Source organism: Balearica regulorum, chromosome 4, assembly GCF_011004875.1.
Source record: "Balearica regulorum gibbericeps isolate bBalReg1 chromosome 4, bBalReg1.pri, whole genome shotgun sequence".
In the NCBI taxonomy this organism is placed as follows: Eukaryota; Metazoa; Chordata; class Aves; order Gruiformes; family Gruidae; genus Balearica; species Balearica regulorum.
In genome coordinates, this window is record NC_046187.1 from 26845855 (window position 1) to 26862546 (window position 16692).

The 16692-nt window shown below is 35.8% G+C and overlaps 1 protein-coding gene across 1 annotated transcript in view; it reads left to right on the plus strand.

The window, feature by feature from the left end:
• TACR3 (tachykinin receptor 3) overlaps nucleotides 1-15288 on the plus strand; it is a 36150-nt gene extending 20862 nt beyond the window's left edge. Inside the window, exon 5 of the mRNA XM_075750718.1 lies at nucleotides 15088-15288. Within this exon, the coding sequence (XP_075606833.1) occupies nucleotides 15088-15288 (201 nt within the window). The remainder of the gene's footprint in view (nucleotides 1-15087) is intronic.
• Nucleotides 15289-16692: the final 1404 nt, after the last annotated feature.

Here is a 16692-nt window from a genome sequence, read left to right on the forward strand (position 1 = left end):
GTATTTTCAAAGTTACTAAATTACCTTTCCTCCAGACCATAAGCAGAAAAAGATTTCACTCGTCAATTAACTGTGCTATTACCAATACTGCCCCTTTAGCCAGTGAAAAAAAGGAAACAGATACTCAGTGGAGGGTGCCCCGGGGTCTGATTGTAAAGATGAACTGAAGAATCACTCTCTAACAGACAGAGTTTGCAAAAGCAAGTGTGGAAAGAAAATTATTAAAAGCTAACTTGGAGAACCAGAAGATCCCAGAACTTCAGCACCTGTTATTATAATGACTGAATAAAATAAACATCTTATGTCATAAAAACTAAAGGTCTATGAAGAGAAAAACTTACTTTTACTATATGCTATGAAGGGTCCAGTTAAATCCCTTGGATAGTTTAAAAACAGCATCTCATTAGAACTCTAAATATATGCAAGAGACAAGGAGTAGCATCCTTAATTAAAGGATTTTAAATGTAGAGTACTGGAATGCATGCCTTCAACACATGCAACAAGGGGATTAAATTATGTGCAGATATATTGTAACTGCATCAGTGACTTTATTGGCAGAGCTCCATGACAGCTCTTCAGTTCCATTGCTGTGCTCTCGGCAGGATTTATGAAATAACTGGTATTTGGAAAGACGAATCATAATTGGTCATTCATGGAGATGAACTAATAGACTGGAATCCAAATAAAGCCATCACTCAGCCTGCCTCTGATAGCGGAGCTATTGCTTTTCCTTTATTCAAACAAAGAAATCATCTGTTTTTCTTGCTATTGAGCATGCAGATATCTAGACATACGGAAAGTCTGTACTGACTGAACTTATAATGAAGAAGTATAAAATAGCTGACTGTATGTTTCATATTATGCAATGATACAGTGCAAAGAATGTTTGATTGGGATTGTTTGAAATGGTATTTAATGTTAAGAAGGTAGGGAACCATGTAAGACCTTTAAAAGAAACAATGTTTGCCAAGAAAAGATTTAAAGCTTGAGAAATTTGTTAGTAGTTCAATAGATAGTCTCATCACTTCATATGTGTGACTGTGCAACGCACCCTGAATCCTTCTGAAAGCAACATCAAAGAACAAAGGATTCAAAAAATTTCACAGTACGCACTACAGACTGGGCAACACAAAATCATACTTACTATCCTTAAGGGTCAAAAACTTGACATTTTTAGAAATTCAGGACTGCATGAGACTACTACCAGTACTTTTTTTTTTTTTTTTTTTTTTGACAGATCAAATGTCTCAGGGATTGACCCATTTAAATTTGCCTGACAGCAGTCTTCTGAACTTCTGAACATTCACTATCAGTACATATGGCGACTTCACAGCCATTACCCCTTCTTCTTAAAGCTCCTGGCATAAGACTGACTGATGTTCAGCTGAACATCATTTATTCTCCTGCAATTCCCATTTTCACAAGATGGAATTATAGTTTCAATACTGTTATACATAACTGAAGTTTAAATAGATGGCTTATAATGTTACTATCACTTTTAGTAGGCTAAAGTTTTCTTTATATTCAACGCAAAGACTTGGAGACTTGCTTTCAGATATAGTGTCCACGCTGTTTTTTCTATCTAACCTTCTGTTCCAATCCCTCTTCCAACTATACTTAACCCCCTTGTAAGAGGGGATAATCACGTACTGTAAACAAATTCAATTTGTTACTGTTGTCTTTGTCAAGAGATGCAGTTCTGATTGATACAACTGTCTTCTGAAAAAATAGTGTTTCTCTCAACAGAAGATGCCAATGCCTTATCCCAATAGGAAGAATACAGAACAGAAAATACTTCCCTTTACTTTTATATCTTTTCTTTACAGTTCCACTTAACTCTATTAACTTTATGATAATATATCACTGTGCATCTTTTTCAGCAATTTTTTTTCATTTTCATTTTCAGCAAGTTGTCATCTCAACTTCTTACTGCAATGAAGATTTATTAAAAGCCACATTTTTTGAATATCAAAATAATTTTGCAGATTTGCTTGTAAAAACAGAAAAAAACCCTCATATGTTTGCTAGTGGCTTAAAGTATTACAGGAATCACTAAAGAGATTGTTAGGTTTACCAGCCTAACTACATAAGGAAACTTTCAAAGTTTTATGTATATATTTTGACAGCAAAAGTAGACATCCCATATCCATTTACAGTCGAATGCATCTGTTTAATCAGTTAATACAGTATATGCAACACAGTGGAGGAGAAAATGAAAAAGCAGAAAACTTAAGACTTCCATCTGAAAAGAAAATAATATTCAAAACAATGTGGGACTGTAGGAATGATGATGTCACCAGAACCACTTTTGAATATGAATTTGAAATATTACATAGTGTGAGAAGACAAATCAAGTAAGATGGCAGGACACACTTTTCCAGGTCAGGGTCAGAATGGTTACATGTGAATTCAAAAATCACTCAAAACTACTGTGTGAAAAGCTTTTGCTAGATAAACAGAAGTATCCAGGTGAAGTCTTAAAGGACTACAGGTAAATATTACAAAAAGGCATGCCAACAATTTTAAATAATTTTCTGAAATAGGAAATATTTCCCCTCTTTCATAGACTACGGAATTAAGCAACAGGACAGGATCTGAACAAATGGTCTCTGTGAGAACTACTGCATGAACACTTCACACGTGGCCACTCACACACTTCTCTGTTTTTAGAGACAGTCCAAAGAAGGGCAACTAAAATGATCAAAGGCCTTATGAAGAGATTAAAATGGTCTGGGCTTCTCGGTTTGGAGAGAAGGAGGCCAGGGGATGAGATGATCAAGGTTTACAGAATCACAAAGGTGGTAGAAAAAGTAACTGAAGAACTGTTGGTCACCAAATCCTGAAAAACAAGAATTAACAGGAGAACAGTTTAAAGCAGGTGGAAGAGAGAGTACTTTAAAAGAGGGTAATTTAAGAGTTTATAAAGAGCTTTGGAGACTCTCTCCTGCCAGATACTATGATCTCAGAAGGTTCAGAAAGGGATTAGGCAAATTAACAGGAAATAAATTCATAAATAGATACTGAAAGAATGAATCAGGGGTGCACCCTTCTCTAATACAATTTTGGATGCTGGGGCAGTATTAGGAAAATAGAAGATGGAAAATGGTCAGGTTCATGGGATCTCCCTGAACAGCATCACCTACTGCCACTGTCCCAGGCAGAATGGTAGGATAGATGGACAACTGTCTGATCCAGGAGGAACTGGCCTATGTCCTTATAGTCCTTTTTTTTTACATAGCGGTACAGCTATAAAAATGTAGTTCAGCATATTATTCCTGACTTCTTACTGATTTTCAGTGCAACTAAAAAGGCAGATTTTCCTTTTTTCCCTTTTTTTTTAACCACATATGAATACATGACATGAAATCATGTTAATATACATTTCATACATTGCACAAAATAAGAAAAGCACTAGTTAGAAATAATGATATTTTTACTGGCATTAAATGGTAGCTGACCAGGTCAGGATGAAAGAAGTAAGCTGAATTGTTTCACTATGGAGTAGTTTATTAAAGGCAGATTTTGTTAAATTAAAAAAAAAAAAAAAAAAGCAAGAGAGTCAAAGCCTAAAACATTACAGTGTAGCATCAAAATTCATGGACACTGAATTAATTATGAGCACCCACAAAGGCTGACACAGATTTGGAAAAACAAGACCATACTCATAATATAAAGCTTATTCATCAAAAATAGGTGATGAGAATATTACACTATGAACTCGCACATCACATGGTAAGTAATTCTGAAATCAAAGATCCTTACTGTTAACAAGCAATCACTAAGCATAGACAGACAGTCTAGTTAGATAGTGCCCCATTCATAAAACTCATGTGAAAGTTTGCATCCAGCCATAAGAAACAAAGTGTTTTGATACACTGGGTCCATGGATTTGTCTTGCATGTGACTTTCTATTTTCTACTGACACCATGTTGAAACCCCACTTTTATCCTAGACATTTGTTCAGACTTCTTCAAGGTTGGAAAATAATTGCTACCCCAGGGGACTGCACAAAGACGTGGTAAGTTTAATATCTTCCCAGTTATTTAAGCAATCCATCTTCCCCTAGCTTTTCCCAGCATGAGGATCAGCATTCCAATCTCCAATAAGTTATATGTTATATTCCATTTTCAAATATCATAAGGGAGTTAAACAGTTTAATATAACAGAAAGTCAATATCTTAAATTCCATTAAAAACACCAGCTACACAGCTTTGTACTACAGACTCCAAGGGATAGCCCAAATCTTCACAGCTGACACCCTAGCCTATACTGACTCGTCAGCTATGAATATTTTTTAAAAGTCAGACAACAATAACCACAGAATTTTTTGGCCTTTATTCAGGTCATGATCTACCAAGGCTGCATGTATGCCTAATATTCACTTCTCCACGTTATGTATGCAAAGAGAACCAAATTCTGGAGCACACAGGTACAGGGGGAAGGCATCTGGGTTACAGCCCATCCAAACTGGCCATATAACAGCAGACTGTGGAAGAGACTTACATTGCCATTGTGCCTTTCCCACCACTTATTCATGGGCCATGAATGTTTCCACCTTGTAGATTCATTTGTGCTTGTACTTCATGGAGAGAAATGACTGCCATGGTGATGTAGGAGCACTTTGCTTACATACTGACAAGGTGCCCACTCCACAACTGTGCAAACATACACAAAGGGGCACATGCTCTTCCCCCGGGAAGTTACCCCTTCTTCCCTTTGGTTGATTTTACATTTCTGAGTGTGATAAGTGAAACAACCTACCCATTCTATCATGGGATAATGAGGTGCAGAAATTAAATTTGTTATGAATAACATATACCTCCTGCAAAAAAAATAGGTGCCTGTGTAATTTTTTGGTCCATCATTAATCCTCTTCTGTAAATGTGTCTACTCTTTGACTTTGTAGAGGTTGGCAATGAAAATAAAATGAAGAAAAAAGATAGGGGTATGATAGAAGAGGAACAACAGATAAGGCAAAGCTGGAGAATTAAACCCTATTTTAAGAACAGCTGGGCTCACTAGTGTAACAGACATAGCACTATGGCTTATCTTGCGTGGATGGCTATAGTGCTTGACTATCTGAAATTTCATACAGCTACAGATAAACTATCATTTATCCAAAATGCTGATGCACTATGAGTGCCTTGTAGGCCAAAGCTTTATTGTGGTGGAAAACCACAGCTGTACCTCAGTGCAGCCGTTCATAAATTTAGCAAGCATTGTTCAGCACATTCAAAAAGCAAAAACACAAAGTAATATTAGGTTGAAGGACAATTTACCCCAGCTAGCACCAGTTCTATACATTCCACTGCTTTGTTGTCAGTCAACAGCCAAAAAAACCCCAGATATGCTTTTTAATGATTCCAGTCCTTATGTGGAAATGTCCACTGGTTTATGCCTTAGGCAGCTGGAAGTTTGACAAAATATGCCACCCAAACTGGGAACCTGTTATGCTCATACAATGTCTTTCCTCTACATGAAATACAAGGAATTGAACTAAAAGTTTCTGAAGTGATTAGCTCTGAATTTCTTTACCTTATCATAAAAGTAGTCTAACTTTATGATTTCATACTTTTAAGTCTGTCTCTTCTGAGGCTAGACTCACCTAGTCATATATCTTAGACTTTGTGAAACTACTTTAGAAATTAAATCCATTTGAAGATTTTCATATCAATAAGACATGGCAAGTCTTAAACATCTGTTTTATCTGTGGTTGTGTTTGACATTGTCACATTCCTTGCTTAAAGTCAAAATAACCCAGGAAGAAGGAATTCTCAGGAGCTTTTAAAGGCTCCTCCAAAAGCTAACTCGTCCCTTGTTTGCCAGACACTGGAAGATGTTGAGCTGCATCCAGAGTTTTCTCCACTTATTCCTTGGGTGTCAGTTTGTCTCTTTCAATATTAAAATGTTAAATGAAAACAGGACAGGAACCAGCTTCATGGCCCAACACCTGTCATCACAGACAACCCTAACAGAATTCCTCTGATATCATCTTAAATCTCCATCTTAAAACCATTTTGCCTTCTGGATTGCTACATCTAATGGAAAGTACTCTAAAAATTTCACCACTCACACAGTTCCAGTTTCCAGACTAAATTTACTTATGGACAGCTCTATTTATGCCATTATTTTCTATTAGCTTAATTAATTACTTATTTCCCTCACTGGTGCTACCTCTACAGATGCTTTTATAGGCATATAATCTCTCAGCCTTTATTTACATTCATTACATAAATGAAACAAGTGTTTCTGGTCTTCTTTGATATAATAACATCTGTATGAAACAAGTGACTAAAACCAGACAAGGAATGCCAGCAATGAAGTCTCACCATGGTCCTGCACAGTGGCAATAATACTTTCCTGTCTCCACTGAAAATGCCTCATCTGGAACATCCTAATATCTCATTTATTCCTTTCATTAAACTGATGACCCCGTCGTGCTGTAATGAATCAATACATCCATCTCCTCCTCATTTGTTCACAACAGTTCATTCCACAACTCACAGCAGAAAATTTTATTAGTTCTTAATTCAGCAAATCCCAGGATTTTTCCAAGTAAATTCTTAAATTCTTGCACAATAAACACATTAATGACAATGTACAGCCCCCTCCCTAAACACACACACAGAGGTTGTTTCCCAGCAGTATCAGGCAGCATAACAGTACTCTGAGAAAACATTTTCTTTTAAGTTTTAAAAAGTTCTGTTAAACCCTTTCTGTTACTGAGTATACAGACTGAATACGTACTGAAAATGTAGGGAATGAGCAAATTCTTAATGTTATGTATCACAATTTTCATTTTATAGACTCACTCTTCATATGCTTAGCAGTTGCCTAGGGAAACACTGGGGCATGAGGTATGGGGGAATTATTTTTATTGCATGTTAAAACCAAAATAATTTTTATAGAGCTATTTTATGGGCTTAGAACTTTGGAAAAACAGGCTTCATCCTTTCTCCTTTTCAGGATTTAATAGTAGAATCAAGATAGCTACCAGAAAGACAAATGAAAACCAAATCAGTCTCTTTTTCAAAATTTAATTTTAAGCATGGAGATTATGATCTCCACATTTAAACTATGGAGTTGTTTGGGTTTTTCTAAGACAGCCCCCATTTCCTCTCTGTAGTTCTCCCCAAGTTCAAGTCTGTCTTGTTACCTGTCTCCAGACAGGTAACCTTAATATCCCAGTTTCAGGAGAAAGTATATTCTTTAAGTTCTAAGGAAATTCCTTCACCAGCAAACAAACAATCCTTGAAAACCTCAAAAGGTCTTTTGTTGTTTCTGAATGTGTCTCATCTAATCTGCAAAGGTATCCTGTTAAATATACTAAATTGCGATCGCATGTATAGCCCTGTGTATGGAGAGAGAGAGAGAGAGAGAAGAGAGAGCTGATGAGCAGTCCTTTCCTCATTGAGTCCCTGTAGGGAAGTCATGAACAAATTAATTTTAGCATGAGTTTTGAGTCTGGTGAGCTTTCTTGAATGGTGCCCAGCACCAGTGCGGCAAAAAGTCCACGAAACCTGACACATCAGTTATTCTGGAGGACTGCAGTGCCGAGAGCTGTATTCAGCAGAGCAGAACTGCAGTTCCAGTATTGTGCTTATAGACTTTTACATTAATTCCATGTCGCTCTTCATGTAAAAACAAAACATAATTTCAGCATATCTTTTTCTGAGTTAAAGCAGAAGTCTATACCACTGCTTCCTTAAGACTTAGCATGAGAGACCTTGCTAAACTGTAGCTACAGCGTAAGCTTACAAAGAGGAAACCAGGTGAAACAGCCCAGAGACATCACAAATGGTGGCAGGAGGTAAACTGCAGAGAACCTACAATATTCCAAATGTGCTTTTTAGAAGCAGGTGAAAATTATCACCTACACACAGAAGGGTGTCTGTGTTATGTCTATTGATACCTTCATCTAACAAATTTAATCCTTTAACTCAAGTACTTCATGCTTTAGAAGTTTCTGTGCTGCAACGTTGTAAACAACCTATTCAAAGCACCTTTATGTCATTACTCATTTTCTTGGGTGGACAGAAAGAGTTTCTTTGATTTCCACATGCTTTGGAGCAGGTTTCCCAGGAAACAGTTTCAGCCACCCTGTCATGGGTCAGCTTATGCCTTATTCCACAGGAGTATCAAACCAGTGCAGAAATCATCAGTGTGTTGACCATTATGGCCAAGTAGTGTGGATACTTTAACACTTGAAGCAATGCTAAAATGTCTGTACAAAAGCAGAAATAGCCTTTTTACTGACCAAACATTTCCAAAATGTTAGTGACAAGCCTACTTCTCCTAATAAATTCATTGTTTGTGGAATAACAAAAATAAACTAAGTGCATCAAATGTAAAATATGCCCCAGGCATCACTGACATTAACAGCTTCCTTTCAAGTCAATTTAAATTAAAATAAGACTGGAAGACATTAAGGTTTTTTTGTTTTTTCTTAGGTGGTAATAAACACTTTTTCTTTGACCTTTGAAAGGAAAGATGTTACTACCATTGCAAATGCATAATTATGATGGCAATAAAAGAATAGCTTTAACTGTGTTTTTTTTCTGAATATAATTTTGCTGTGAATTTTAAAGTAGTATAGTCCAGGAATAATTCATTTCATCTTCAGGCAACACAATTTTATTCCTATCAATGGAAAAGAGAAGAAAGAGGTTTTTCAAACTATGTTTTAAATAATCTGCATTCTTTCCCATGATGTGCTTGTGCCAAAATTACAGAGAAATGTGGTAAACATTAAAATGGTTTCTAATTATATAAATCACTTCTTTAATTTCCCTAAATGAATAAGCTGAAAATAAAACAATCCAAAAGCCTGTAGGCTTTCCATATGAAATAATAGCCTGTGCTCCTGTTTTAAAGATAACCAAAGGTACCCATCTCATTTTAGGTTCAAGAGGGCAGGTTCTATTGATAGGAGCCCACAGAAAGCAGACTACGTGTAGGTCTACTTTTGCATAATTCATTGGCATAATTCAGCAGAGCCTTATTTGTTTATTGCACTGTTCAATAGAAAGTCTAGTTTCCAAGAGAAAAAGTTCATATGTACCAATCCCTCTGAAATCTTCTATGGAAAATTCAAGCGAGCCTTAAAATACTGACAAAGTTCTGAGAACACCTTCAATGAGGATTAAAGGTTCCAGAACATTTTCAAAATTGTGGCAGAAAGTAGACTTAAGAACCAACTGCTCCTATTGGGAAAACAAAAGAAGATAAGATTATTTTGTTTCCCCCACACCAAACCTCACCTCTGCTTGGAAGCATGGAAGTGAAGTGTGCCCCATCACTCATTCCAAGTCATATCTACAGAAGAAAACTATTGTAAAATAAGTGATGGTGTGAATTTTAAGTACAAAAGCACTAGATCAGCTTTTTCACTTTTTTTCAGAACTAGATCTCGGGTAGAAAACCATATCCAGTAATGCCAATCCCACACAGCCACTCAGAGTCATTTTCTAAAGGACATAAACTTCTTATGCTACTCCATGCTGAGGACCAAGGAAATGATACAAGGCTACCTACCTTTACTTGTCATCTAGGTTACGGAAGAAAACTCTTTTAGTTTGAGCAGCAGACATTAGCATATTGTCTAATATCTAACAATCTCTTGTGAGAAATTAAGACATCTCGTTTAAACAAAGCAACATAAGACTTGTGGCAACTTTTCCTCCCCGCCTCCAATCAGATGTTCGTAAAATCATGTTTTCTCAAGGATAAAAGCCTGAGCAAAATATTTGCCCCTTTTCATCAATTGAACAGATATTTCTTGACATGTTGAGAGAATCTTAAAGTCACTGTCAAAGCTGTTTTCCATGCAACATTAGAAAAGTATCATTTAAAAACAGCAGTAGCTAAAACCATTCATGAAAAATATCAGAATTGCTTTGATTTGGGGAGGACCCCACATTTTAGCATTTGTAAGACAGCAATCTGATTCAAATCTATTTCATACTAGAACAGAATATCTTTCCAACTTTATAGCTTAAATAACAAATCAGTGATTGTGAATTCTGTCTGCAGCAAGGGATTATGCTAACTGAAATGAAAAGTGGTTTCTTTATTTCAAGCAACTGAGGAAAAATGGATGAAAAGTATAAGTCAGAAGAATAAAATGATGTCAAGCACTGGAATTGACAAGTATCTTACCTGACTGAAAGAATTCCAAGTGCTCTGATTCCTTCGCCTTTTAAATGTGCATCTCCTTCAGCTATTAAGAATCTATCCTTTCCATGGGCTAAAAGAGCACAAAAAATCCCTGAGCTTGTCAAAATTATATGAAAACCCACAGCACCTGATATTTCAGAAAATAGCCCTATCTCTATACTAATCCCAGTAGTTACCTTTGAACTCTAGTTTTCTTGCAAAAGTTAGTGTTGTGGAGAAGCAAAAGACATAATGGTGTTCCCTTCTCTCTAGTGCTTAGTGCACAAGTGCCACGTATATCCCCAGGATTGGGAAGTGGAATTATTGATTGCATCCTAACATGTTGGGAGAAATACTTTGTGTAATGTTAGTTCGGTATTTTACTTCTTCCAAAAGAGCACAGAGCAGAAAAAAAACCACATTATGACTCCCAGAGGTTATCCGTAAACTGTGTTTAAGTTGTATTCACATGGACAAATAATATCCGTCGTGGTTAAACGAAGACATTCTTACACTGTATGGGTTCTTAAAGTATTTGCTCTGCTTCTCATTTACATCTGCATAATACCTAGGAGTAAAAGTTCTGAAACTAATGAAGTTATAGAGTGTGATATTGGTGCAAATGAAATCAGAAGCCAAACTCCTGACCTTGTAGAAGTAGCAATATCAAAGATGACTTAGAAAGGCAATAAGGAGCTGCAGAGCAGATGGAAAAGGAAATGATTCCGCAGCCTAAGTCTTAGGTATTGATGGCAAATCAATGCCTTACAATGTGAATTGCTATAACCCCCCAGCATCAACTGAGTCTCTCAGAAAAGTATGTTTTATTCGTAATCTTTCAAGACCTGTTCTCAGCGCTACATCTAAATCAGACTCATTTTTCTAGCCATTTTTCATGCAAAATAAAAACAGATGGGAAAAAGAAAATATATTTGCTGCTCTTTGTGAGTGTTGCAGAATCTGTTAGCTCCTTTTCAGTTTTACCACTTCAAATGTTTCCATCATATTCCAAATCTAGCCTCAAGACGCACGCAAAGGTTGCAAAACTGAGAGACTCAGTACAACTCACTTTAACAAAGTCCTGGAACAGAAAAAAACCCCTTCCTCTGGCCATGCTGCCCACAATACCCGAAGGGAGATTGAGCAGAACACCAGGGAAAACAGTGCCACTGGGACACAGGCTGGTGATGTTCCCTGCAATCACACATTTTGGAGAGCTCCATGGTGAAATGGCAGCAGGAAGAGAATTAGACATCAAGCACAACTGAATTCAGTAATTTTCTGGTTTGCTTGCTTTAGAAATGTTTCCTAATGCACAAGAGCAAACCCTTATTAATGAATTCTATGCACCACAGAATAGAGAATAAAGCAACTGAAATATGGTAATATCTCAAAAAAATAAAGCAAAACAGTCATATTAAAAAGAAACAAAAGAACTGTGTATTGTCAGAGCCACAAGTCTAAGTATACCAAAAAACTCCAAGCATTAAGGCTTTCTCAACTGTAGCTTCAAAGTGTCATTGGAGACTTTTTAGTGAAACATCATGGCATACTGGAAAAAGACAATCAGGCTTTTGTGGCAAATTCATACTTGGCCTGTTTCACTTCTTTTCCCTGTGTCCTAATTGAGCTTAACCGTTTACTGCACTCATTCATCAGGATTAACACCAAGCAAAAGTCAAGGTGCCCTGGGTTTATAGACTTTGAAGGCAGTTTCTGTTCACAGTTATTGATATCATCAAGAAATGAAACTTAACACTGGAAAAACCAAGGGGATGGGCAAGAACAGCAGCCATAAACTGTAAGGTATGGCCTTGCACGGTGTGTACCTGTCTCTGAAAGAGGAAAGGAAATTGGGAATAATCTCCCTCCTTTTCAGCTTCCTCCTCTTCTTCTCCTCCATTTCTGCCAACACACACTCATCCTTTGCCCATAAAATGAGTACAGAATAGTGCTTTTTGATTTCTCTCATAACTTCTGTGGCTGACTTCAAAATCAACTATAACTGCTCTGTGTTTCAAACAATGTTATGCCACATACTTGCAACACCTCACTTATCTTCTCCTTAGGTAATATGTCAATGAGTGCTTTGTACTACATAAATACTCAAAAGAATAACAACTTGACTTTTCTTAAACATCCCTTTTTGGTGGAAAAATTAGCACTTTTTTGTTCCAGGAAAAAACACTTTACATATTCATAAGGAAACCCCATAGCATGTCTCCCCCTAAACATACATATATCTGTATATTACCATTCACTTCAGTGAAACTCAGATTGATACAGCCTTATCTGTGAGAAAAATGGTACTTAGGTAACTTTTGTTATTTATGAAAAATACCTGCAAACCTGAATGATTAAGAATGTAGCGTGCTTCACTGTCTGTCATTCCAGTTACCTGTTACTTCACGAACTAAATCAAACACTAATGACCATCTAAAATCATCTTTTGCTTCCTGTCTAGTTTAACTATTTGCTTCAGAAATTTCTGCTTTCAGGAAGATGATGACTTAATATTTAATCATGGATTTCCAGACAGAATCAGCAACAAGAAAATCTTACGTGGATTTCATTGTTTTTAAAGATGAGTGTTTTGTTTTAAACAAAAGAGTAACCTTGCAGGAAAAGATGTGATTTTCTGGGGGTGATTTGGCATTTTTCATTTCACAATGTAAAAAAAAAATATTAAAATCTTTAAAATAAGAATTGAATTGCCTGAAATTGTGACAAAAATTTTTTAGTTGAGAACTTTCTTTGGATCACAGTGTAAATAGTTATTTTGGGATTTCTGTTTCCTTGAAGAAAACCTGAAATACTATATTTGGGTTAACCCAAAACTTAATTCAGTTTGTGTTAATTTTTGAGTGCAGCAGTTGAAATTGAAAAGCTATTATTTGTACAGTCTGTGAAGGTTTATTACCTTTAGGAGACCTTTAAGTAGACTCTTGAAGCACTGCGTGACTTGCCCTTCAGCATAACACAGAAAATTGGCCAATAAGAATTTGAATGTTAGAAAAAAGACAAACAACTTTCTTCTGAAAATGTTGTTAGCACAATTTACTATGCCAAACTGGCAACCTGCATGTGATTTCTAGCAGCTCTGGGGCACAAGTGACACGGTGTTCAACCAGATTCAACTACATTTATTGCTGGAAAGCTCTACTGTTTCAGTTCTCAAGCACTGAACAGATGAAATGTTCAGTATAAATATGGATTTGCCTGATTACACTTGGAAAACTTGGAGACAGAAATCCTTCCATTTAGTACCTATGATATTCCAATGATAAATAATTCTAAGAATAATTTCACATGCACAGCTGGTACTGCAAGACTTGCTAATTAAATATTGAGGCAAGTAATTAGACTCTCAAGTGTTCTGAAATTACAGAAATCCTGAACGGTATTGAAGTAGTGCTTATCATTCCTGACAGGTATAAAAGCACAGCAACAACCAAAGTGCACCTGTAAATCAATGGACAGAGAGCTTAAGTATTGTGGTAAAACTATGGAGTTAAGTCTTCCACCTGCACAATGTGTGCAAGGCACAGTTGTAAATCCCCAGCAGAAGAATAGTGGAAGTTATGTCCAAAGGAGTAGAAAAGTAGGAAAGACATGCCATTTCATCATAGACTGTGATTTGACAACATATTTTTAGTGCTTTAGAAGAACCAAATATTAATAATGTTGTTGTATGTGTGCACAGACACACCTTTTGTATCTTTAGGTGATGATTGGTATATGTATCAGTATTAACAAGTATTCTCATAAGCAAAATCTTGTACAGTATAGTCCCAGCCAGCAGGAAAACTTGTAAACTGGTGCTAGATATTAAACGAAAAAATGCTTTATGTTTCCCACAGGAAGATCTAATATAAGTTAAGGATGGCACCATGACATTTATATGTAAAATGATTTAATTATGTTAGCTGAAAATTTATAGAAATGTCAACCTAAGACATGTAGGTATGGGAAATTTCAGGTCTTTTTTTTTTTTTCCTGGCAAAACTACCATAGGAAACAGTACCATGTACAGAGAAATGAATGGAGCTGTTGATAGCAATCCTTATTATTCCTCAGTATTCACAGTACAAATGAACAAGAGATCTTCCAGCACAGACCTATCATGTCTGATTTCATTTTACCTATAAAAGGAAACTCTGTTGTGTAAACGTTATGACATATTGTGTTGAAAATGGCAGGTGGGCTAGTATTTGGCATAGCTGAAGAGGGAAAGACATGAGTGAAAATTTTACATGACTCGCAACTTTTCTTCCTGTGTTTCAGTCACAAAACAGAGCTCCTCTTCATTTGTGCTTAATGGAAACTATGATAGCTAACGGATGTTACGATGCCTGCAGAAAACAACAAATAATGATTACCAGCCAAGGAAATTGTTAGCCTCTGAAATTAAACAGGATACTGCAGTTGCTCATTTCCTACAACCTAGTGTTTACTCAAAACACATCTAATAACTGGGGACAAGGAATATACTTGCAGACCACCATAGAAAAAGACACCAGGCTCAATAAAGGCCGAAATGAGGTGTCCAAATAAAACACCCTGTAATGTCATGCCATGATACTGTGTATAGAAAAAAAGTAGTATTTTAAATAGCCAAATATAAGTAAGCAAATATATTACTTGGAAGAATCAATACAAATAAAGTTAGAGAAGATTTTCACGTTATTTTCCTTAGGAAAAGGAGGATCTCCAGCTGAGAAAAAAAAAAAAAAAAGAAAGAAAAGAAAAAGAAAATAAACAGAAACTTAGGAAAGTCAGATTAAAAGGAAAATTATATAAAAGCATATTTTTGCTTTGACTAACTTTAATAATCAAATGCAAGAATATTATTATTAGCAGCTGTTGAAATGCTAGTCAAATAAAAAAGGTTAATGTATCTTATAAATTAGCATTATTACTTCCTTCTTTCAGGTGGTAAAAATGATGATTGTGGTTGTGCTGACATTTGCCATCTGCTGGCTGCCTTACCACATTTACTTCATAGTTACTGGGATCTACCAACAATTAAATCGGTGGAAATACATTCAACAAATCTATTTGGCCAGCTTTTGGCTTGCCATGAGCTCTACAATGTACAATCCCATTATCTACTGCTGTCTTAATAAGAGGTAAGAGCTGGTTATGAAACAGTTGGTATGCATAACTTCAATGAGAATATAAATTGTTGAAACAGGATAAAAGACAAAGAATTTTCACTTGAATAGTTTACAGTTAGTAGAATGAAAACTTCCTTTAAGTTTGCACTTAAAATTAATCCCAAAAAACCAATTGTACACTTTCAGTAAATACTTTGCTCTACTTAAAATTTCAGAGGAAAATTCAGTATTCAGAAACCAACCCTTCTCATTTCCATATGCAAAATTTTAGATCTGTAGCAGTTTAATATTTTCTGGCTTGCAAACCATTAAAATAAAGAAGACAGTCATTAGTGACATACAGTGCAATCTGTATGTTCACTAATTAATTGTAGCCACAAATTTGTTTTGCAGTGCTGGAAGGATATGATATAAAGTGTGATTTACTGTGTATTTTATACCTCACCATTAGATTTTTACTGAGCTCTAAGGTCTGCAACAGGCTAATAAAACAAATATTTATATTCTCATTACTGAATACTAAACTACAATTCTGTTACTGATAGTAACGCATTATGCTCTGAATTTCAAAGGCACTGCACTTGTTGAGTTTGATGAGTTTTTACAGATATTTGGAAGTTTAAGACTATTGGATTGCAGAATGAACTCATATCATGTTTTTCATTTCAGCATGTAGGGCCAGGCTCTAAAACATCATCCTGGCCATCTTATTTTTCAGTATTTCTTCTAGTATTACTGGATAAAGACCACCAAGAACAATGAATTAGTTCACCAACTCAGTCAGTGTGTATCATCAGAATTGAATAAGTAATCTTAAATATTATTTGAAATCTCTTTTGAATGAACAGTGTCAAGTTTAATTGCTGACAAGCTTTATACCAATTTTGTTAAATATTTATAAAACCCCAGTAAAGATCATGCAATACCTGTCAAAAGGAATGTGCCTCCTTGATGAGGATAGCTTGTGATGCTTAACATTCATAGTCTTTTAAAACGCTAAGGTGATGCCTGATTTCATACAGCCTTCTGCCCCTTTTGATCATTTACAACTGTGTAAAGAAGAGGCAAAGTTTTAGTATGCCAGAATGAAACACTAATTCAAATGGCAAATTTCAACAGAAACCAGATTTCACTGGGTATCCAGTGTCTGCAAAATCAAAGGTGATGAAGAACCAGGCCTCATATTTTCTCAATTACTACCATAAAACCTCTAAAACATTGCCACTTTCTTCAAAACCTTGGCCAAGTTACAAAAGATGCTATTCATAAAAAATTAACAATCTCTGATGTGACTTAAGTTGACATTTGTATACTGCAAAATTAAATGTCCACATTAAAGAATACAAATCAACAGAATCTCATAGTTTTGAGACTCGCTAAAGGTCACCTTGTTCAGAATTTAATGCAAGAATGAAATACT